Source organism: Chaetodon auriga, chromosome 13, assembly GCF_051107435.1.
Source record: "Chaetodon auriga isolate fChaAug3 chromosome 13, fChaAug3.hap1, whole genome shotgun sequence".
Taxonomy (NCBI): Eukaryota; Metazoa; Chordata; class Actinopteri; order Chaetodontiformes; family Chaetodontidae; genus Chaetodon; species Chaetodon auriga.
Window position 1 is genome coordinate 18,040,012 of NC_135086.1, and position 20,665 is coordinate 18,060,676.

The following is a 20,665-nucleotide window of genomic DNA, read 5'->3' on the forward strand; positions in this document are numbered from 1 at the left end:
CTCTTTATCTACCCAAATGAGACACTGGTTTTAAGCCTTTATTGACTGTTGTGCACGGGATCATGTGACAAAATCAAGTTGAAACACAAAGGCACCGTATAGAGTTTGTGCCAGTTGGAGCTTGTCTGCTAGCAGCAGTAGTTTTGTGTCAGCAGTAGAGAACCATGCTAAAACACAGCCGTGATTCTGCTTTGAAACAGAAAACTCTCTCGCTTTAAAGGGATGAATGACCCGCGTTTGTAGTCGTCTGCTGTTTTTTTCATGTGCCAACACTAAATTAAGCTTTGTCGGTGTTTGTGATGGTCTGCTCATGTGCTATCAATGCCCCGCAGGGCCATGTGTACAACTCCACGTCTCGCATCAGGAATCGAAAGGAGAAGAGATCATGGCTGGGCTTTGCTCAGGTAGGTGGCTTTGAAGAAGCTTTGAGTACGTAAAATGTTCAGGTCACATTTAATCTGACAGTAGGCCTCCATGTGACTTCAGCGATGTTGGTTACTCTTCGTTAGTGGTAACTTTAGTATTGGACTCCTGAGTTTTAACAGCTGAAAACTTTATATTTGAAAGTGCTGACAGTGCGACAGGGAGACGTGTCAGACTATTTGTAACTTGTTTAAATCCAGCGTCATCTTTATCATTATCAACACTATTTTTAAGTCAGCTCTGAGGTTTACATTACAGATTGCAGATCAGCAGCAGTGTTTTTGTTGTGTTTTCAGGGGTACTTGTTGTATCGGGATGCAAGTAACCACACTATGTCAGCCATCAAGATCAACCCTGAGACTCTGGAGCATGAGGGGACTGTCATCATGCCAGGTGCAAAGAAAAAAAAAGCTGATTCAGAAATAGCTCACGGGAGTTAAGTCATCAAAATTCGGGGATATTCACCATTGCTTTGCTTCTCTTTGCAGGTCAACATTCAGACGGACAGAACATCATCTTCACGGATGGAGAGTACATCAACCAGATTGCAGCCTGTAAAGATGTAAGTTTAATGTTCCTGCTAAAGCTCCTCGTCATCGTGACTGTAACATGCATCATCTCTCCTGAGCACTTCACAAGAAGAAAGATTTTAAAGTGAAGTTTGAAAGTGAATCCCTATCAGTGAGGGAAATTCTCAGCATCTTCAGGAGGTCCCCTACGAGTCTAATTGAAGCCAGAAAAAAAATTGCCTATGTCTGCTGGAAAAGCGGTGGAGAGACTGGACTTTATTATGCCTTTATGTGCATTTATAGTCTCATAAGATTGCGGTGCTGTTAAACTCCCCACGGGCACTCAGTTGCACTCAAGAACACTCATTGGCTTGGTCATCCTGAGCTACAGCGGTTAAGTTATGGGCCGATAGAGTCACTTTCAGTCTCAGAGAGGTGTTAGTCACTGAGCTTTTTTTGCCTGTGCGTGGTCATCCCCCTTGTCATCAATTATATATACACACGAGGGCAATCAAACCATTTCCTGCTCCTCATTTCTTACCTTTTTTTTATCTAGTGCAACTGAGTAAGCTATCTTTCAATCTGTGTTGTTCCGCTCATGAAAACCAAATCTTTTGCGAGTTAAAATGAGAGTAGTCGTTCCTCTTGAACTGCCCTGTGAAGCATCTGTCACTTCCCCTGCCGTAGAGGGCCTCATCTCTCTTTGAATGGCCCTCAGCTGATCACCAGCTGTGCCACAGAAGGGGTGTAGCTGTGTCTGTGTTTCTATGCGTGTGTGTTGTGTGTATGTGGGCGTGGCAGTGAGGGCAGTGGCACCAGATGTTGATATTCTCCAGAGAGCTTAATCTCTCAAGCAGTTATCTGCATAAGCACTCCGTAATGTGAGTGGGGGAGGGGGAGATGTGCAATTCATATAGCTGCCATTGGAGCTAGCCTTCCTCCAGGATAGCAGTTTCTAGGCTAATCAAGGATAGTGTGTGTGTGTGTGTGTGTGTGTGTGTGTGTGTGTGGGTGTGGGTGTGTCGGGGGGGGGGGGGTCCTCAGAAGCTACATGCATTTTTAGTGAGCAGTCAGCAAATGCAACCACTGCACAAACCGCTTAACAGTTGAGGTGAACCACCTGAGGCACACAGTGCGGGCGTTTCAGATGCTGTGAAGAAGATGATGTGGGTAAACAATAGGAGGTCAGGGGGAAAGTCAGAGGAAGAAGGTAACATGTAGCGAAGAAAAGTCAGGGAGGTGGGGGGAACAGAGGGGCTTATTTATTGAATTGAGTGACACAAGTGCTCTACAGGGATCAAAAGCACAATAGATGAGTCTGTCATCATTACCACACAGAGGAAACCAGATCATCCCCATGCTGCCCTTCATCCTTTTTTGTGTCCCTGTTGTCTCCCAGTTATTTCATGTTGTGTGTCTCTCTCTACTCTCTTCCTTCCCTGTAAATTGTCCCTCTCAGCCACATCCCCTGTAGTCTGACTAACCCACATCTTTGGCAGTTGTATCATTGGTTATTTGCTCGGTGCTCTGCACTGAGTGCGAGCTGTCCATGGATGTCACATACTTCATGTTGTTGTTAAGCTAAATGGATAGACTTTTATCTGACGTGGCTGGGCTTTTAAGTTGTTGTATTCACTAATTTTAAAAAGTGTTTGCACAGATTTTGTATATGGTTATAATCCAAGCAGTAATCCAAACTGCATCCAGCACATTAGCTTTGAGCCTGTGGGTGGTTGGAATGGTTTACCTCGTTCCCCACCGTACAAAAACAGACACATGCATTTACAGCGTCTCATACATGCGTAGCCAAATGTTTAGAAGTCCATAATATATACGTATAATGTGTATGTCTGAAACTGTTGAACTGTTCCTTTAAGAGCTTGTTTCACTTTGATGATCACATTCAGTCAGGTGGAGTGGGGATACGTTTTCATTAAATCTGGGATTTCTTGTGTCTCAGCGTTGTTAGATGGACTCTAAACAGCACGCTGTAGCAATGTTGAGTCATCAAACTAAACCGCTTTTCCTCCTGTTGGCCCTGACTCCTGCAGGATGGTTTTGTGGTGCGGATCTATACTATGAGTTCAGACCCGGCCCTGCAGCAGGAACTGCAGCTCAAGCTGGCAAGGAAATGTCTGCACGCCTGCGGCATCTCTCTCTTTGACCTCGAGAAGGATCTGCACATCATCAGTAAGTGATACACAATATCACTATGAGGCTGTGGGTAGTGATTTTCATATGCATACATACACCTGCTTATACTGTACGTATGCGTGTCTGTGTGTCAGAGGGCATTCAAAGGAATAAAGAGGACGCATACTTCCAAACCTTGTCTCTCTGTGTATTTGTCTCTAAATAGTATGTTGTTCTCTTAGGCACTGGCTTTGATGAAGAGGCAGCATTGCTTGGAGCGGGCAGGGAGTTTGCTCTGATGAAAACTGCCTCGGGGAAGGTGAGAAGGAACATGTTCTTTGGTGGTGTACCTACAATGTTTGAGAAAAATGAAAGTTGGAACCGTTCCAGCCGCCGGGCTCTAACAGCTTTTGTCTTGCTAATGACAGGCCAGGCACTTTAGAGGGTGAACCTGGGGGAATAGACTCTAAATTAATTGTGTTTCATTGTTCTGTCTTCCTTATATCTTACACTGGTCACATGAATCCCATCGTACAAAATTAACATTCCCGTAGTTCAAAACAGCTGTATGCAGTTAGCTATTGTCAGATTTTCCTACAGTCAGGCTGTACTAAAGCACAAAAATAAGACATGTCTTCTTGTTTTGGAAATATTCAGTGGCCCTCTAAGCTAAACTGTCTTTAAATAATCCAGAATGAGGGAGCTGTGCTTGGATGTCTCATGCTCTTTGCACTGTTTATTGTGCTCTGGACGTAACTCTTGTTAGTGGTTATATGCACCCTGAGCTTATAAAGTGACGTCTGTGCTTAACTAACTGGAAGTGATTAGAGTATTTCACCCAGCTAAGCAGTGGCTCTGGCCTATAGTGTAATGTCCACTTTCAGGAAAACATATAAGGGCTTACTGCAAGTAACGGAGTTTATATAAGAGTAGAAACACAAACTTGGATATACATATTAACACATTTGAATAAAGGTAAATAGTGCAGAGGAATTGGCTCAGTGTTTGACTCTTAGACTGCAGGGTCTTCATGATTGAACCAAGTACGCCTGATCACTGTAGTAGAGCAGTGCTTTGTTGGGAAAGATAGTTCACATTTTTATTCCGACCGTGCCAGTAAGAAGAGAATGCTAACTATGTTGTTTGTTTGGGTGTGTGGAAGGTGTGGCTGGGTGTGTGTCTGCACTGTAGGTGTGGTGCACTGCGCTTCTTTTGTAGATAGTAGTCCCGTGCAGTTGCCTGTGTCTGTGTAGAGGCCTAATCTCACAGCACACTTTATCTGCAGATTACCCGAACCCAGGCCGGCTGGATGAGTAAAAATAGGAGCAGCTGACCTGTGTCTTGGCACAAAGTTCACTCATCACTTGGGCTGGAAATTATGCCAGACATGTGATATTAAGAGAAGATTCAAAGGCCGTCTGTTTATGGCTTACAGGCTTCCATTTCTCCGCATGCAGTGCTGTTTGCGATTGTGTAATTTTCAAAGTGAATGTCAGATGATTGGAGTTATAAAAATTCCCTCACCTCCAGCAGCAGACTTTGAGTGTGTACCATCCCTCTTGTTTGAATGGGTAAAGTACTACACACACAGTCTAAGGCTGTGTTCAGGCTGAAAATAGCATCAGAAAACAGAGGGTCCTCATTAAGAACACCGTTGAACTCTGTAGCAGGGTTGTTGGCTGCTACAGTGGCACCTTAAATAAGCTTTTGCCACAAGTGGACATACTGTAGATCCTTGACTCCTCAAAACTGACCACTATGAGAAGATGAAAAACCATTATTCCTGATCTTTTTTTTTTTTTCATTTTCACTCTGTTTGATCTCCTTCCCTCATCTTTCTCTCGTAGATTTACTACACAGGAAAGTACCAGAGCCTGGGTATAAAACAGGGTGGCCCGTCTGCAGGTAAATGGGTGGAACTGCCTGTTACCAAGTCCCCCAAGATTGCGCAGTTCTCTGTCGGCCATGACGGTTCTCACGCGCTGCTTGTGGCCGAAGACGGAAGTGTGTTCTTTACGGGCTCTGCCAGCAAGGGAGAGGATGGAGAGTCCAGTAAGACAGTCTCAAACTATCTGCAAAAAGTTCAACAATTCACACAGCTTCCGGTTAAAGTTCCGAAGGTCATGTCTATTTTTGTTTTTGTGTTTGTGCCTTTGCAGCTAAAAGCCGCAGACAGCCCAAGCCGTACAAGCCCAAGAAGATGATCAAATTGGAGACGAAGACAGCGGTGTACACAGCGTGTAACAATGGCAGCAGCAGCATTGTCACCAAGGATGGAGAGCTCTACATGTTTGGCAAAGATGCTATTTACAGCGACAGCACCTGTGAGTTAACTGGGACAGGGCTGTTTCAAATCCTCAGCTTCTTGTCAGTTTCTGCATGTGGATAAAGACAGATTAAAGACTTTTTAAGAATAAACATTAAGTTGTCTAAAAATATATCTCCTTTAGAAGCCATGTTATTCACTTTGATCATAATCACTATTTTCTTCTCCATAGGCCAGGTGACAGACCTGAAAGGTCACTTTGTAACTCAGGTTGCCATGGGTAAGGCCCATACGTGTGTTCTGACCAAGAGTGGTGAAGTGTGGACATTTGGCGTGAATAACAAGGGCCAGTGTGGCAGAGACACTGGATCCATGAGCCAAGCAGGGAAAAGTGAGCAGACGGAAAAACACAAACAAATACATATACCCACATGCTGTACATTGCCCTTGTACTATGCTCAATCCTGTCCGTGTGTGCATTTGTTGCAGCGTTCGGTGTGGAGAGCATGGCCACAGCCATGGATGAAGACCTGGAGGACGAGCTGGAAGAGAAGGAAGAGAAGAGCATGATGTGCCAGCCAGGCATGCACAAGTGGAAGCTGGACCAGTGTATGGTCTGCACGGTGTGTGGAGACTGCACTGGCTACGGTGCCAGCTGTGTCAGCAGTGGACGGCCAGACAGAGTACCAGGAGGGTAAGAGGACGCAAAACCTGGGAGAGGGTCACTTGTGTTTATCAGTTAATCCTGTCAGGAATCACAAAATGCTCATCTGACTGGGATGACTGGGGACGATCTTCTCAACTATGGGAATATAATATTTTTTCTACCTGTGTTTGCTCCTGTCTATTCGTCCACCAACCAGCATCTGTGGCTGTGGGTCTGGAGAGTCTGGCTGCTCGGCGTGTGGCTGTTGCAAGGCCTGTGCCAGGGAGCTGGATGGTCAAGAGGCCAGACAGAGAGGTATCTTTGATGCTGTGAAGGAGATGATTCCTCTGGACCTGCTGCTAGGTATGCCAGCTGTCATCCTACACGACGTCATGTTCTCCCTGTTTTGCTGTGTCATTCATACAATATTTACACCTTATCTGTGTCACCGCTCACACTGTTGACATTTCACTACAAATGATCAAGTCACATGCATGTTAAGCTCTCATGCACATACATATGTGATGTGATATTTCCATTTTCGGTTTGCAGTACATTGTATTCAGTCTTCAGCAGGGATGTGTGCAAGCTATATATCCATGTGAGCTATGCCAGCACATCGCTTATGCTCCACATATCATTCTATCTGTTGCATTTGCTTGGAAGCAGTGTTTCGCACACGTCGCTCATCCTTCTGTCTTTGTTGTGCAGAGTCATTGCTTCTCCATCATGTCTCCCCATCACTCATTGATGTGTGTCTTGTTTTGTTCTGCTCTGCTCTGTCTTCCCTCCTCCTCCTCCTCCTCCTCCTCCTGCATCCTGTCTGGGCTGCCTGTACCTGGGGCCTTTTGTGTTTTCAGCTGTGCCTGTCCCTCCCCCTCCAGGAGTAAACATTGAGGAGCACATTCAGATTCGTCAGGAGGAGAAACGACAGAGGATCAACCGCCGCCACAGGCTGGAGGAGGGCAGAGGTACGATCAGGCGAAACAGGATTATGGAAGGGCGGTGTGGGTTTTTTATTTTTCTTTTCTTTTTTTGCTTTATGAAGTTAAGATTTCTTTGATAGAGAATCAAACGCAGGCTCAGGGCGAGCGAGAAGGTGGGAGTGGAGGTTAGCGAATAGAGTGAAGCTACAAACAGTATGTCCACCCCTTTTTTTTAGTTTTGAGTAAGTGCTGAGTGAGCTTGGGTGTCGTGCCTTGGTGACTTCCCCCTTGCTTGTGTCTTACTTATTTTTCAGCGTGTGTGCATTGTTGTGGTGTAGTATTATCATGTGTTCTTTCCCATTTGTGAGCATTTTGCATGCATGTGAAAGTTTCTTTCTCCCCCAGGCCCCCTTGTTTTTCCTGGTCCCATTTTTATGAACCAGCGTGAGCAGGCCCTAGCCAGAATAAGACCCCTTCAGGCACTAAGGCATAAACGGGACAAGCACAAAGGTACTACGGTCTTCACTAACTCAACGGGTGCAGAGACACCCCTTTGACTCGTCTCAAAACCTGGCTGTCCCGCCCACCTCCTCTCTCACTCTCTGACGTCAGGACTCTTAAGTCGTCACCCGGTCTCATGGCAACAAACAGTGTAGCCTGTTGGCAAAGAGGACTCACTGTGACTCACAGTGGGGAAATGACTGTGAAACCTTTAGACCCGGTTAAAGACTAATCTCAGCAGGCTGCTTCCCTTTTGAATTTGATTGATTTTGTGTTGCGTTGATTATGTTAACATAGGAAAATACTGAGCTACAATAGATATTAAGCCCATTATGCTAATTCATTTTCTGGTTTAACAGTCCTAATTTTCCGAGTAGGATGCCTGCTCTGCCCACTGCTGTTGTTTAGACCAAAACAGAAATCAATGTCCTTGTCTAACTGGATTTGCCATCACTCCCATAGCAGCTGATTTGTCACTTTGTGGGTACGACTGCAGCATTACAAGCAGACGAAACGGCAGGCACTGGGGAGAGCAAGCTTTGATGAATGACAAGCTGACAAATATGACACTGAAGGAAGGAGGCAGGGTTGTTAGTTTTAAAATACATGTTTTAAATGTGAAGCATCTCATGGGAATGGCTTAGAAATCACTCACAAACATCTATGAACATGGCAGAACATTGAGCTTGTATGTTCTTAGTCTGGAGCTGACTGTTCAACCAGTGAACGTCTGATATGCAGATTATTAGTATATTTGTAGTTTACTTGTTGCTTGTTTTGTTCCCAGAATCTCAGCCCCCAAGGGTTTTTTTTCTTTCTTTCCTTTCTGAAGTTACTCCAAGGAGGACACACAATGACACTTCTGCCTTCTGAACTCTCCGTCCTGTTAACTGTATTGAGAGCAAAATACATTTTAGCCAACAAAATGTAAAACATAAAATGTCAGACACATATAAACAGTTGTTCCCCGCACAAATATAAAAAACAGCTGGTATTTCTGTTGGTAGCTTGTGCACATCTGCAGTTCTACATCTGCCTGTCAATGCTGCTGCTGCTTTTCCTGCCAATAGATGGTGCAGGTTTCAGTGGAGTTGCAGGTCTGCTGGTGGATGACACTGACTTGGCCTGATTTTGGGGGCCCAGCATTGTGCCCTTGTTGATGCTAAGCATCCATTTAACATGCATACTTTGAAAACCTTCCTTTAGAAAGTCATTGTTAAGGATAAGTGGCTTGTTTTATGTGGAAATAGTGACACCACATTGCGTTCTATTTCTGAGCAGCATTCGTTTCCTCCTTAATGTCACTTAAGAAATTGAGGCTGTTCCAGTGTGCTGAAAAACTTTCCTTTTATGGAACCGTTCATCGTGGCTGATACACAGTTGTAAGGCTAGGTTATTGGGGTACCTCCCCTGAGCATCCCTCTTCATGGTTACTCTCATGAGGACGAGTGGGTGCTCCAAACTCCCCCTCTGATAATACTGATGTTTCTGTGTGTGACTTCCCAACATGCTCCAAGTGTGCTTTGGATGTCCTTAAGAGCACCTCTTTTTTTTCACTGGAGTCCACGAGCTCAACTCGAGCTCAACTTTCTTAAACTTTCTCTTCAGCTTAATCATCCATCCCTTATGTATGTTTGGGCCATGAGCCATTTTCTGTGAAGTTCAAGCATTGGAACAAGCTGGTATCTCATCTGGTTGGCCTCACTTACGGAGGTAAACCACAATGAGCAGGTTCCTGGTCCACAAAGGTATCGACAGTCATTGTGTTTGCTGTAATGCATGGGTCTATCCAACTTTTTCCACTCACACCCACAACTGTGACCTCTTATACAGGGCTCAGGGTAAACCAGATTTCCTCTTACTTATTGAACACAGACAGATGCAAAATTATTTGCGAAACAGTCTGTCCACCTGTACTGGGACTGGTTGCCAAAAGCCTTTCTGTCATAGAGGTGTTGCTCCCTCGGTTCTCTTTCAGCATGCTTTTCCCCTTCCTCCCTGGTTTTCTTTTGAACCCTCTTTTCCCTCCAGCTCCGTTTTCCAGGACTGTGCAGAGCCATCCACCTCTGCGGTCTAACATTGCCACTAAACCTCACCCTCTTTCCCCGTTTTCTGCTCTAATGTTCTGACTGGAGTGTTTGCCTCGTAGATGGCAGCAGTGAGCGTGGAGAGAAGGACGCCAGTAAAATCACCACCTACCCCCCAGGGGCAGTGCGGTTTGACTGCGAGCTGCGAGCTGTGCAGGTCAGCTGCGGTTTTCACCACTCAGGTAAGTTAAGTTCCTTCATAGCTGGTCAGACGCCGGGATATGTTATTTTCAGACCATTTTTAAAACCGCCTAGCAAGAGTGGTTTATCTTGAAGTAGAGAAGGTGAGAAAATAACAGTCATAATAATGCTGCTTTTCAGTGGTGCTGATGGAAAACGGAGATGTCTACACGTTCGGTTACGGCCAACATGGGCAGCTCGGACACGGAGACGTCAACTCCAGGTACATCGTGACTGTTCATGAAAAAATAAAATGCAGTCTTTTATTGTAGTTTCCATGTTAAATAACAGAATGGACAGATAAGTCTAAATGTCAAGTCTGTGGATGCACAACCTAAATTAGATGTTTCTACGTGCTAGGGGTTCTCCAACTCTGGTGCAGGCCCTTCCAGGTCCCAGTGTCCAGGTGACAGCGGGCAGTAACCACACAGCGGTTCTTCTCATGGATGGGCAGGTGTTTACATTTGGCAGCTTCTCGGTAAGAAAATCATTGTCTCTGAATGTGTAATCCCCTGGTCTTTTTTTTGGTTTTTTTTCGTTAGAGGGTGCAGAATTCCCATCTGAAACGTCATGTTTTAGTAATGATGGCAGTACTTTAAATGACTGTTGATTTACACCTGTTTTGACGTAGTAGACCACAAATTGCTCTAGAGAGTGAATATATATCTCCTTGTTATTCAGAAAGGGCAGCTCGGTCGGCCCATCCTGGACATGCCCTACTGGAATGCCAAGCCATCTCCTATGCCCAACATTGGTGCCAAGTATGGACGGAAGGCTACCTGGATCGGTGCCAGCGGAGACCAGACGTTCCTGCGGATCGATGAGGCTCTTATCAACTCCCATGTCCTAGCTACTTCAGAGATCTTTGCCAGCAAACACATCATTGGCCTTGTGCCCTCCTCAGTGTCTGAGCCACCTCCATTTAAATGCTTGCTCATCAACAAAATGGATGGAAGCTGCAGGACCTTCAATGACTCTGAGCAGGAGGACCTGCAGGGATTCGGCCTGTGTCTGGACCCAGTATATGATGTCATATGGAGGTCAGTCCAGGGACTACACAGAGCAATAAACTAACTATTAATTTTGATTAATCTCTATATACATATAATGTACTACTGCTACCACTAAAGATTTAGTTAAAATGGCACACATATAAATTTTATCATCTCCACTTCCCTCATTTGGGCTTTTAGGTTCCTGCCAATCTCAAGAGAGATGCTGTGCTACAACGCAGTAATAGCTGATGCCAGGATGCCCTCTGCTACAGATCTACAGGCACGCTGCAGCATCCTTAGTCCAGAGCTTGCATTGCCCTCAGGATCACATGCCACCACTACTCGCTCTCATGGAGCCCTACACATCCTCGGTAATCCTCAGCCCTTCAGCAAAGTGTCTTTGGCTGTACTGATTTTTAATGAATGTCTCAGTGTCTTGTGAACATGTGCTGTACATGAATGCTGGAGCACCAATGGATGGACAGTGCAGACATGTGTTTCTTCAAAGCAGATGTTACCAGTGTCTAAACCCAAACAATGCACTTTCCATTCTCCCACTCATTCTCTTTCAGTTCTTGGGGAAATTGTTATGAGAGAAAGATTTGCTCCTATATCTGTGATAAAGTATTTGCAGGAATGCGTAGGTTATGAATTTGAATCAAAAAGAGAAACTAAGAGGACGTATTCTGGGTTATCCACTCAGGGTGCCTGGATACACTAGCAGCCATGCAAGAGCTTAAGATGGGTGTAGCCAGTGCAGAGGAAGAAACCCAGGCTGTGATGAAGGTCTACTCTAAGGAGGACTACAGTGTGGTGAACCGCTTTGAGAGTAAGTGGGTTCTTTGTATGGGATACATGGTAAATGATGTATGAAGTTACTGAGAGATACATTTGGCTTTTATGTGTTTTGGTTTGTAATTATATAAAGCTAGGCTAACATTTTACCTTTTAAGTCAAAGCTGCTGAATTTGTGAAACCTAAATATTCGGCTCAGACCAGTTTATCTTTCTCTTTAGTAAACAACCAAAGTGGTTAAAAATGGATAAACAACTTCTGTGTACCTTGCACAGCCTTGTTGATCCTGTGTTTGATGTTCCAGGTCACGGTGGTGGTTGGGGCTACTCGGCCCACTCTGTGGAGGCCATCCGCTTCTGTGCTGATGCAGACATCCTGCTGGGTGGGCTGGGCCTGTTCGGGGGACGAGGGGAGTACACTGCCAAGATCAAGGTGAGCTGCCTTGAGACGTTTGATTAGATTTTTTTTTTTTAGCATATATTCAATTTCAATCATTTCAGGCTTTTTTTTTTTTTTTTAAATTATAGCTGCAATTTTAGCATTAACTTGCTTTACGCCTAGACGGACACTTAATCCATAGCTTGTTCTGCTGCACATTCTCTACACTGGTATCTCAAATGTTAACCCGGTCCTGTTGCAGCTTTTTGAGCTGGGACCTGATGGGGGAGACCACGAGACAGACGGTGACCTGCTGGCTGAGACTGACGTACTGGCCTATGACTGTGCTGCCAGGTAAAGTTTATGGACTCCTTGTTTTTGCCCTTGGTTCTCTAAACAATTTCTTTTAAAGAAGTTATGTAATGATATGATCTCCATATTTGATAGTTATTCATGTTGGTCTGTCCTTTTTTAATTTTTAGGGAGAAATATGCCATGATGTTTGATGAGCCGGTGCTGCTGCAGCTGGGCTGGTGGTATGTGGCATGGGCCCGAGTGTCTGGTCCCAGCAGTGACTGTGGCTCCCATGGACAGGCTACCATTACTACTGATGATGGGTAAAAGCGATTCCACATTTATAAATCCTCGTGTATCATTCTAGCACATTTCATGTTATATAATGTTTGACTTTGAATATTGGTCACAGCCCTTTAATTTGTCTTTTTTCTCGCCCTTTAGTGTGGTCTTTCAGTTCAAAAGCTCCAAGAAGTCAAACAACGGTACGGACGTTAATGCGGGTCAAATACCACAGCTGCTTTACAGGCAAGTAAAGTTCTTTACATTCAATGAACAGTGACACGCGCTCATTTTGTCCATATGCTTGTCAAGTAATAATTTTAACTGCTTCTTCATATTTTATCGTTAGGCTTCCTTCAAATGATGGCAATGCATCGAAAGGGAAACAGCAGACCAGTGAGCCAGTCCACATCCTTAAACGCTCATTCGCTCGCACAGTCTCAGTTGTGAGTACTGTTTGGCCTCTCCTTTGTTTCTACCTGCTGGACACTATATATTTTTTTCTTTTTTACCGCGCTGTGTGACTGCTCTTACTTTGATAGATGTGTCATGCACCAATTCACCAGAAAAAATTCCTAGTATGTGTAAAAGCGTACATGGCAATAAAGCTTTTTCTGATTTTTTTTTTCTGATTCTGACTGTCCTTTCTTTCCTTTCCTTACTTTCTGCAGGAGTGTTTTGAGTCTCTGCTGAGTATCCTTCACTGGAGCTGGACCACCCTGGTTTTGGGTGTGGAGGAGCTGCGAGGCCTGAAGGGCTTCCAGTACACAGCCACCCTACTGGACCTTGAGAGACTGCGCTTTGTTGGCACGTGCTGCCTCCGTCTGCTCAGGGTCTACATCTGTGAGATCTTCCCCATTGCTGGTAGGAGCACATAGAAGTTAACTTCAGTCATGGCAATACAATGGCCCTAGATTCTGTTTATATTTCTCTGATATAAAGTAGTAAACATTTCAGTTGAGCTCCTATTTAGAGTGCAGCCTCTCATAAGATCTCACATTGTTTTCTCTCTCTGTCTTTGATTCCCAGCCAGCACCAAAGCTGTGGTGGAGGAGTCGAGCAAGCTGGCAGAATGCGTGGGAAAGACACGCAGCCTGCTGAAGAAGATCCTGTCAGAAGGCATGGACAACTGCCTGACCAAGCTGGACAACGACCCCCAGGGCTACTTGTCTCAGCCTTTAACCCTGCTGGAAGCTGTACTGCAGGAGTGCCACAACACCTTCACTGCCTGCTTCCACTCTTTCTACCCAACCCCAGCTCTGCAGTGGGCCTGCCTCTGTGACCTGCTCAACTGCCTGGACCAGGTCAGTAACAGCAGACTGTCTCATTGTACTTCTGAATGAGTTTCCTAAACAATCTTGTCTTTGTTGTTAAATGAACATTGTGGAAAGTTTCAGAGGTTGATTCTTGTCCTCCATGTTTTTTTTTTAGGACATTGCCGAAGCCAACTTTCGAACATCCAGCAGCCGTCTGCTGGCGGCCGTAATGTCAGCCCTGTGCAACACCTCGGTCAAGTTGACATCCATCCTGCCCATCGCCTACGACGGGGAAGTGCTGTTGCGTTCGCTGGTCAAACAAGTCAGCACAGAGAATGACTCTGCCCTCGCTCACCGCTTCCCTCTGCTGGTGGCTCACATGGAGAAACTAAGCCATGTGAGTTTTTGCACGTCATGTACTATAAATCAGGTCTCCTCACCTCAAAATGGTGGACATGGGTGCTTATGGGTTTGGTTGGTGACCCAGGAAATGTCTGATGGATGGAGAACATATTGCCATCTTGTTATTGCCATATTGTATTCTCATCTGAATACCTAAAAAACAATCACAAGAGTAATATCATACTAATATCATACATACTTTTGCTGTCTTTTACCCCTATAGACGGAGGAGAACCTCATGGGCATGACCAGTTTCCGAGAGGTGCTGGAGAAGATGCTGGTGATCGTGGTTCTGCCGGTGAGGAAGAGTTTGAGGAAAGAGGTGGAGCTGTTCTCTCCACACCTGGTCTCCAACACCTGTGGTCTGCTGGCCTCCATAGTCTCTGAGCTCACCGCCTCTGCCCTCGGCTCTGAGGTAACCAAACTCACACTCAAGCAGCCAAACAAACACACAGAAGGCATGTATGTGGGACCACAGGACCCATCTTTGGCAAACAAATACCCAAACCCAGCGTCCTTTAAACAGATTGTATTTTAAGAACCTAAGCACAGCTGCCATCTGTAGCGTCTTTTTGCTCACCTCTGTGGTGTCATGTTGTCGTCATTGCCCTCTGTCATGTTCATTTTCCAACAGATTGGATCACAGTCGAATCTGCACCCAATTCTGTCAGAATCATCACAGTTCAGCTTTGCATATTTGTAGTTTAGATCTGGTCATCCTTTGTCTTTCCTCCGTCCTCGTGCCACGTATTGTTGTCAAACTGACTTTTCATAGTTGCTGCCTGTGAGTGGAACAAGGTGTTTTTACTGTTGCCAGAAAACAATAACAGAAAGGGTGGAATTAGAATTAGTTGTTGTTTTTTACGATATGTTGAGTCATTATGTGGGTGGGATAGATACTTTCACACTCTTCATTTAATTAACATCACTCTCTGCTCACACGCGTACCCCGTGTTCTGCAGTCGGGACTTAAAGCTCCCGTTGCCTTGGTAACCAGCACTAGACGGCAGCCCTCGCCGCCACTGTTTTTCTCCCCAGTCTGTTGTCAGGGAAACAACTGTTCCTCCCCAGAGCACCTGGATGGGTCCCTCTGCAGTTGTGTCTGGCTCTCTGTAGTCAGCAGGCTGACATAAATAGTAACAGTTTGTATTACTTAACACACCACAAACACAAGATGTTTTTCTTTCAGTTTATTTCAGACAGCATCTCTTTTAAAGATATTCTGTTTTTGTCTCAAAATAAAATACTTTCTGACCTTCACATTCACATGACGTCCATCACATGTACAGCATTTTATGTAATTAAATACTTTTTTATGTTTATCCTCAATATTGACATAATTCAGTGGAGGATATAGAACATGGTTTTACTGTTTGCTGTAAAACTTTGACGGATTCCTCCTCAAATGTGTTACTCAGTGTGGTTATGCAATCAGTTAGAGATGTTTGGCTGCGTCTCTGATCGTGTACTTACTTTTCAGGTTGATGGACTGAACTCGCTGCATTCCGTTAAAGCGTCTCCCAACCGGTTCACCAAAACGAGCCAGGGCCGGAGCTGGAACACAGGCAATGGCTCTCCAGATGCCATCTGTCTGACGGTGGACAAGCCAGGTGTTGTGCTGGTGGGCGTCTGCGTCTACGGAGGAGGGGGCATCCATGAGTATGAACTGGAGGTGTTGGCAGATGATGTAAGTGATGAGAATTTTTAGCTTTTATTGTATTAGATTTTATGTGTTTTCTGGCGTCGCTGGAGTCATTTTCAGCCGTTTATTTTTGCACCTTTTGTTCCCTCGACCTTCAGGCACAGACAGAGCACCCAGGAGACTCAGCACATTCCCACAGATGGACATCTCTGGAGCTGGTGAAGGGCACCTACAGCACCGATGATTCCCCCAGTGATATTTCTGAGATTCGCCTGGACAAGGCTGTGCCACTCAAGGTACCTGGGATCTAGAGAAATAATACATGCCAATGACTTTCTGTTGAGATACAGATGTTCAGACATGCTGTAACTATTTTCTGACTTCATACACTTGTTTGCTGGTTTTGGTTACAGTGCGCATTGTCTCACTAATGAAGTTATTGTGTTGCAGGAGGGTGTGAAGTATGCTGTCCGATTGCGAAACTACGGCAGCCGGACAGCTAATGGGGATGGAGGGATGACCACAGTGCAGTGCTCTGATGGCGTGTCCTTCACCTTCAGCACCTGCAGCTTGAGTAGCAATGGGACCAACCAGACCAGAGGACAGATCCCACAGATTCTCTATTACAGGTAAACACAGAAGAACATTTTGTAATGTCCCGTCTATGAAGTATTTCTTCTTTTTTTTCCTGATTTGAGTTGTTCTTGTGGCTGAAGGAGTGAGTATGACGGGGATCTCCAGTCTCAGCTACTGAGCAAAGCCAATGAGGAGGACAAGAACTGTAGCAGAGCTCTGTCTGTGGTCAGTGCTGTGGTCAGAGCTGCAAAGGACCTGCTTCACAGAGCTTTTGCTGTCGATGGTAAGCATGACAAACTTGTACCTGGTAGCTGCTATAGAGCCCCTTATATTGAATTTGGATCATATGTGTTTAACCTTTGTCCTTTATGGCCTCCAGTGGATGATATTCCTGAGCTATTAAGTTCCTCCAGCCTATTCTCCATGCTCCTGCCCCTTATCCTGGCCTATATTGGCCCTGTGGCTGCATCTGTCCCCAAGGTGAGAGGTCAAACCAGGATAGCAAACCCTTCATCTTGAGTTATTCAGTCGTCTCTCCTTGTGCTGAAATGCCTCCTCTTTGCTTATCCAGGCTGCTGTTGAGGTCTTTGGACTTGTTCAGGAGCTGTTACCTGCTGTCTCTGCCCTCAACCAAAAATATGCCCCACCCACCTTCAATCCCAACCAGTCAACAGACAGCACGACTGGCAACCAGCCTGAGCAGGGCCTGTCAGCTTGTACCACCTCCAACCACTACTCAGTAATCGAGAGCGACCACCCTTACAAGCAAGCTGGCGTCACACAGTACAGGGTAAGCTGTCCTTAGGCATGCTAACTGTTTTGCAACTAACTTACATCTGAAACAGTAAGAGAAACATATAATTTAAACTAATGTTGCTCTGTCTCACCTTGCCTTAGGTATCGTTCCCAGACTGTGTCCGCTGGACCACCATCGAGTTTGATCCACAGTGTGGCACCGCTCAGCCAGAGGACGTCCTTCGCCTGCTCATCCCCAGCCGCACCCTTCACCTGTCCAGCCTCGGGGGCAAACCTTTGATCCATGATACCATCAACACGTGGACTGAGCTCAAGAAATTCTCAGGCTCCACGGGCTGGCCAACCACTGTCCTTGTGCTGCCAGGTAAGAGAGGGAGAATGAGGAATGATCAGTGAGGTACGAGCAGTGTTGGTTTGACAAGAACAGAATCACAATAACATTCTAATGCATCTAATTCAGTGCATTAATGTGTTACATGTGAGCGCTCCAGCAGTGTTTATGATGAAACATGTAGTGTGGTGTAGCAGTGACAGCAGTCTAAACCCAACAGTTATTCTTGCAACCTAGTTGTAGTTCATTGATCTTAATTGTTCCCACATGTGCTTTCATCACAATCTTAATGACTCTGTACTGAGCCACCTGCCACAGCAGCCAGCCATTAGTTTACCAACGATTACCTTCAGAGCTCTGCTCACCTGTCTCTCTTTTCCTCTTCTGTTTTTCTGTCCTCTTCGCTTTCAGGAAATGAAATTCTGTTCTCACTGGAAACAGCCTCAGACTACGTGAAAGATGAGAAAGCTTGCTTTTATGGCTTCAAGTGTGTGGCTGTGGGATATGAATTCAACCCTGGTCCTGATGAGGTACAGACAGACAGACAGCCCTCCATCTTTCTGTATTGTGTCTTAGCTCTCGTGACTGTGCTGCACTTTGCATGTCATCTTTAAAATGTTAAGTTTGTACTTGGTCTGTGGTGGAAAAAGTCTTGAATGTTACCTTCCTGACAAAGCATTATGGACATTTCAGGGTACCATCCTGCTTGAGAAAGAGTTAGCCTACCTGGGCAGTGTGTGTGCTGCAGCTCTGATGAAAAAAGACCTGGCCCTCCCCATAGGTATGGAAACAGTGAATGAGGGATTTCACTGGTGCTGTTATGAATAATGGACTTTCCTAGTAATTGTATGTAACTGCTGGGAGCAAATTAATGTTGTGTAACATCTTGAGTAAATGATTCATCTGTTACTCCGATCTTTTTTTAATTTGAGGTAATGAATTGGAGGAGGATCTTGAGATTCTTGAGGAAGCGTCTCTTCAGGTGAGGCTTCTCTTTAATTCAGAGATATTCTTTCAGGCTTGTTGTGGTGTCGTGAAAGGGATCTTTTAAAAAATCTCTTGATTTTTATTTCCGTTGACCTTATCCAGGTGTGTAAGTCCCACTCAGGGATCCTGGGGAAGGGTCTGGCCTTGTCTCACTCCCCCACCATCCTGGAGGCCCTGGAGGGAAACCTGCCCCTGCACCTTCAAACCAATGAGCACTCGTTCCTTGAGGACTTCATCACCTGTGTGCAGAACTCAAGTGGAGGACGTCTGGCCAGGTCTGTCTCTGCCAATTTTACTTACCTGACAAGAGCAAAATATGAACTGCGCACTTTCCATTTTGAAATATGTGTTGGTTGTAAATTTCCCATTCATCCCCTCATTCTACATGAATAATTTACCACCCTGTGTCTCTCCTTTCGTTCTTTTTACCCATCCAGGTGGCTGCAGCCAGACTCCTATGCAGACCCCCAGAAGACATCTCTCATCCTGAACAAAGACGACATACGCTGTGGATGGCCAGCGACTGTGGTTGTACAGACCAAAGACCAGTATGGAGATGTGGTGCATGTTCCTAACATGAAGGTCAGGATTATTGATTCATATTTTATTAAACTGAACGTGACAGATATCCAGAGTGTGTCAGTTGTATTCATTATCCTTCCAGTGTAACACACCTCTGACTTGTTTCTTCTCTCTTAAATGTCTAGGTGGAGGTGAAGGCGGTCCCTGTTTCACAGAAGAAGTCGATGCAGCCTGAGAATGTGAAGAAGCTGCAGCGGCTACCTGGAAGCTCCTCACCTTCGTCTTCTGGCCCTGATCTAACCTTTGGTGGTTTGCCGATGCCCAAGCTGGAGGCCACGTACGAGCCCATGATTGTGAAAGAGGCTCGATACATTGCTATTACCATGATGAAGGTTAGTCTCAGAACTCACTTGTTCACATTAAGAAGGCTGCAGATGCTTCACAAGGGGGAGCCATTTGGTCATGATCAGATCCGTTATGTGCCGACCTGTGGCCCCTGTTGGAAATGCAAGCAATGGCAGTTTAGGATTCAGCATTTTTAATAGCTACTGTTTTTTTGTTTTTGCACTTGCATTACATATTTTACCAATGTAGGTAAATTAGAATAATTAAAAGGAAGAATTACAAAATAAAACTACAGTTTTCATTTAGGGAACATCAAAATGCTTCCTGTTTCTGTAATTGTAACTGCACTATATCTTGGTAGACCAGTGTTTTTGTTGTTACCCTCATACTTGTACCCCCTGTCTTTCTCAGGCATATGAAAACTACTCATTTGAAGAGCTGCGCTTTGCTTCCCCCACCCCAAAGAGGTAAGTGAGGTAATGCAGTAACAAAACGCGCCATCCAGTGAGATACAGTCTACTTATTGATCATTTCCCGTCCAGACCCAGTGAAAACATGCTGATTCGTGCCAACACGGATGGAACCTACAGCGCCAACTGGACTCCGGGAGCTGTAGGCCTCTACACAATCCACGTCACCATTGATGGCATTGAAATAGGTATGTCATCAGAGCAGCCTGTTGGTCCTCTGAGTTATTTCCCACTCAGAAAATAGACCTTTACACCCACCAAGTAACGTAAGACAATGCTGCTGCTACACATTGTCATACATATGGAAACTGAAAGGCCTTCAGAGTGGACAGTGAACTGCTGGCTTACAATGCTGAGCTGTTAATGGTCTTTTCTTTTAGATGCTGGTTTGGAGGTGGAAGTCAAAGACCCTCCCAAAGGCATGATACCACCTGGCACTCAGATGGTCAAACCAAAGGCTGAACCTCAGCCTAGCAAGGTGAGCGTTTTGTTTTGATGAACCGACAGGGGCATGAACATGCACATAAACACACCTTTGAACCGCATGCATGCTTTCAATAACCCATCAAATACTACTCAACAGAGACCAGAAACAGTTTGTCCTGTTTTATTTACCTGTCAGTACTAATTGTAGCTATATCCGCTTAAACCAAACTCTTGGACATGATCAGTGAAACCAGGAGCTCCCTGTAATGTGAAAGTGTTGCGAGTATTGTCCGTCCGTTCACCTCTTTGTTTTGGTTTGCTGGTCTGACAAACAAAACAAATGCTGGTCCATAGAAAGCAATGGACACAAAAAGGATCTAATATAAACCAATGAACAAATGTGCACATTTGGCGAGGCAGAGAGCGGCCTTTACATTTGTGATAAGAAAGAAGACTCCAGTGTGATGTTGCTTTACTTGTTGAATGAGCAAATGACCACGTGCTTGTGAATACATTGCACATAATATCACATGGTCG

General features: G+C 45.1%; 1 protein-coding gene across 15 annotated transcripts in view; it reads left to right on the forward strand.

The window, feature by feature from the left end:
• mycbp2 (MYC binding protein 2) overlaps nt 1–20,665 on the forward strand; it is a 56,480-nt gene that overhangs the window by 12,308 nt on the left and 23,507 nt on the right. For 11 of the 15 annotated variants that reach the window (XM_076746818.1, XM_076746820.1, XM_076746825.1 and 8 more), the window contains exons 7-49: nt 333–404; nt 720–816; nt 912–985; nt 2,984–3,122; nt 3,308–3,384; nt 4,913–5,117; nt 5,225–5,389; nt 5,564–5,722; nt 5,821–6,025; nt 6,195–6,340; nt 6,838–6,948; nt 7,309–7,413; nt 9,554–9,673; nt 9,813–9,894; nt 10,032–10,149; nt 10,353–10,711; nt 10,865–11,037; nt 11,370–11,495; nt 11,766–11,893; nt 12,102–12,193; nt 12,322–12,456; nt 12,578–12,661; nt 12,765–12,861; nt 13,087–13,279; nt 13,445–13,719; nt 13,847–14,068; nt 14,297–14,488; nt 15,554–15,760; nt 15,874–16,011; nt 16,166–16,344; nt 16,432–16,574; nt 16,671–16,771; nt 16,863–17,081; nt 17,189–17,411; nt 17,790–17,908; nt 18,072–18,159; nt 18,311–18,360; nt 18,468–18,640; nt 18,803–18,947; nt 19,073–19,279; nt 19,644–19,699; nt 19,775–19,890; nt 20,083–20,180. In XM_076746818.1, the coding sequence (XP_076602933.1) occupies nt 333–404; nt 720–816; nt 912–985; nt 2,984–3,122; nt 3,308–3,384; nt 4,913–5,117; nt 5,225–5,389; nt 5,564–5,722; nt 5,821–6,025; nt 6,195–6,340; nt 6,838–6,948; nt 7,309–7,413; nt 9,554–9,673; nt 9,813–9,894; nt 10,032–10,149; nt 10,353–10,711; nt 10,865–11,037; nt 11,370–11,495; nt 11,766–11,893; nt 12,102–12,193; nt 12,322–12,456; nt 12,578–12,661; nt 12,765–12,861; nt 13,087–13,279; nt 13,445–13,719; nt 13,847–14,068; nt 14,297–14,488; nt 15,554–15,760; nt 15,874–16,011; nt 16,166–16,344; nt 16,432–16,574; nt 16,671–16,771; nt 16,863–17,081; nt 17,189–17,411; nt 17,790–17,908; nt 18,072–18,159; nt 18,311–18,360; nt 18,468–18,640; nt 18,803–18,947; nt 19,073–19,279; nt 19,644–19,699; nt 19,775–19,890; nt 20,083–20,180 (6,213 nt within the window). The remainder of the gene's footprint in view (nt 1–332; nt 405–719; nt 817–911; nt 986–2,983; nt 3,123–3,307; nt 3,385–4,912; nt 5,118–5,224; nt 5,390–5,563; nt 5,723–5,820; nt 6,026–6,194; nt 6,341–6,837; nt 6,949–7,308; nt 7,414–9,553; nt 9,674–9,812; nt 9,895–10,031; nt 10,150–10,352; nt 10,712–10,864; nt 11,038–11,369; nt 11,496–11,765; nt 11,894–12,101; nt 12,194–12,321; nt 12,457–12,577; nt 12,662–12,764; nt 12,862–13,086; nt 13,280–13,444; nt 13,720–13,846; nt 14,069–14,296; nt 14,489–15,553; nt 15,761–15,873; nt 16,012–16,165; nt 16,345–16,431; nt 16,575–16,670; nt 16,772–16,862; nt 17,082–17,188; nt 17,412–17,789; nt 17,909–18,071; nt 18,160–18,310; nt 18,361–18,467; nt 18,641–18,802; nt 18,948–19,072; nt 19,280–19,643; nt 19,700–19,774; nt 19,891–20,082; nt 20,181–20,665) is intronic. The other 4 variants (XM_076746819.1, XM_076746832.1, XM_076746822.1 and 1 more) reach the window with 3 other exon arrangements.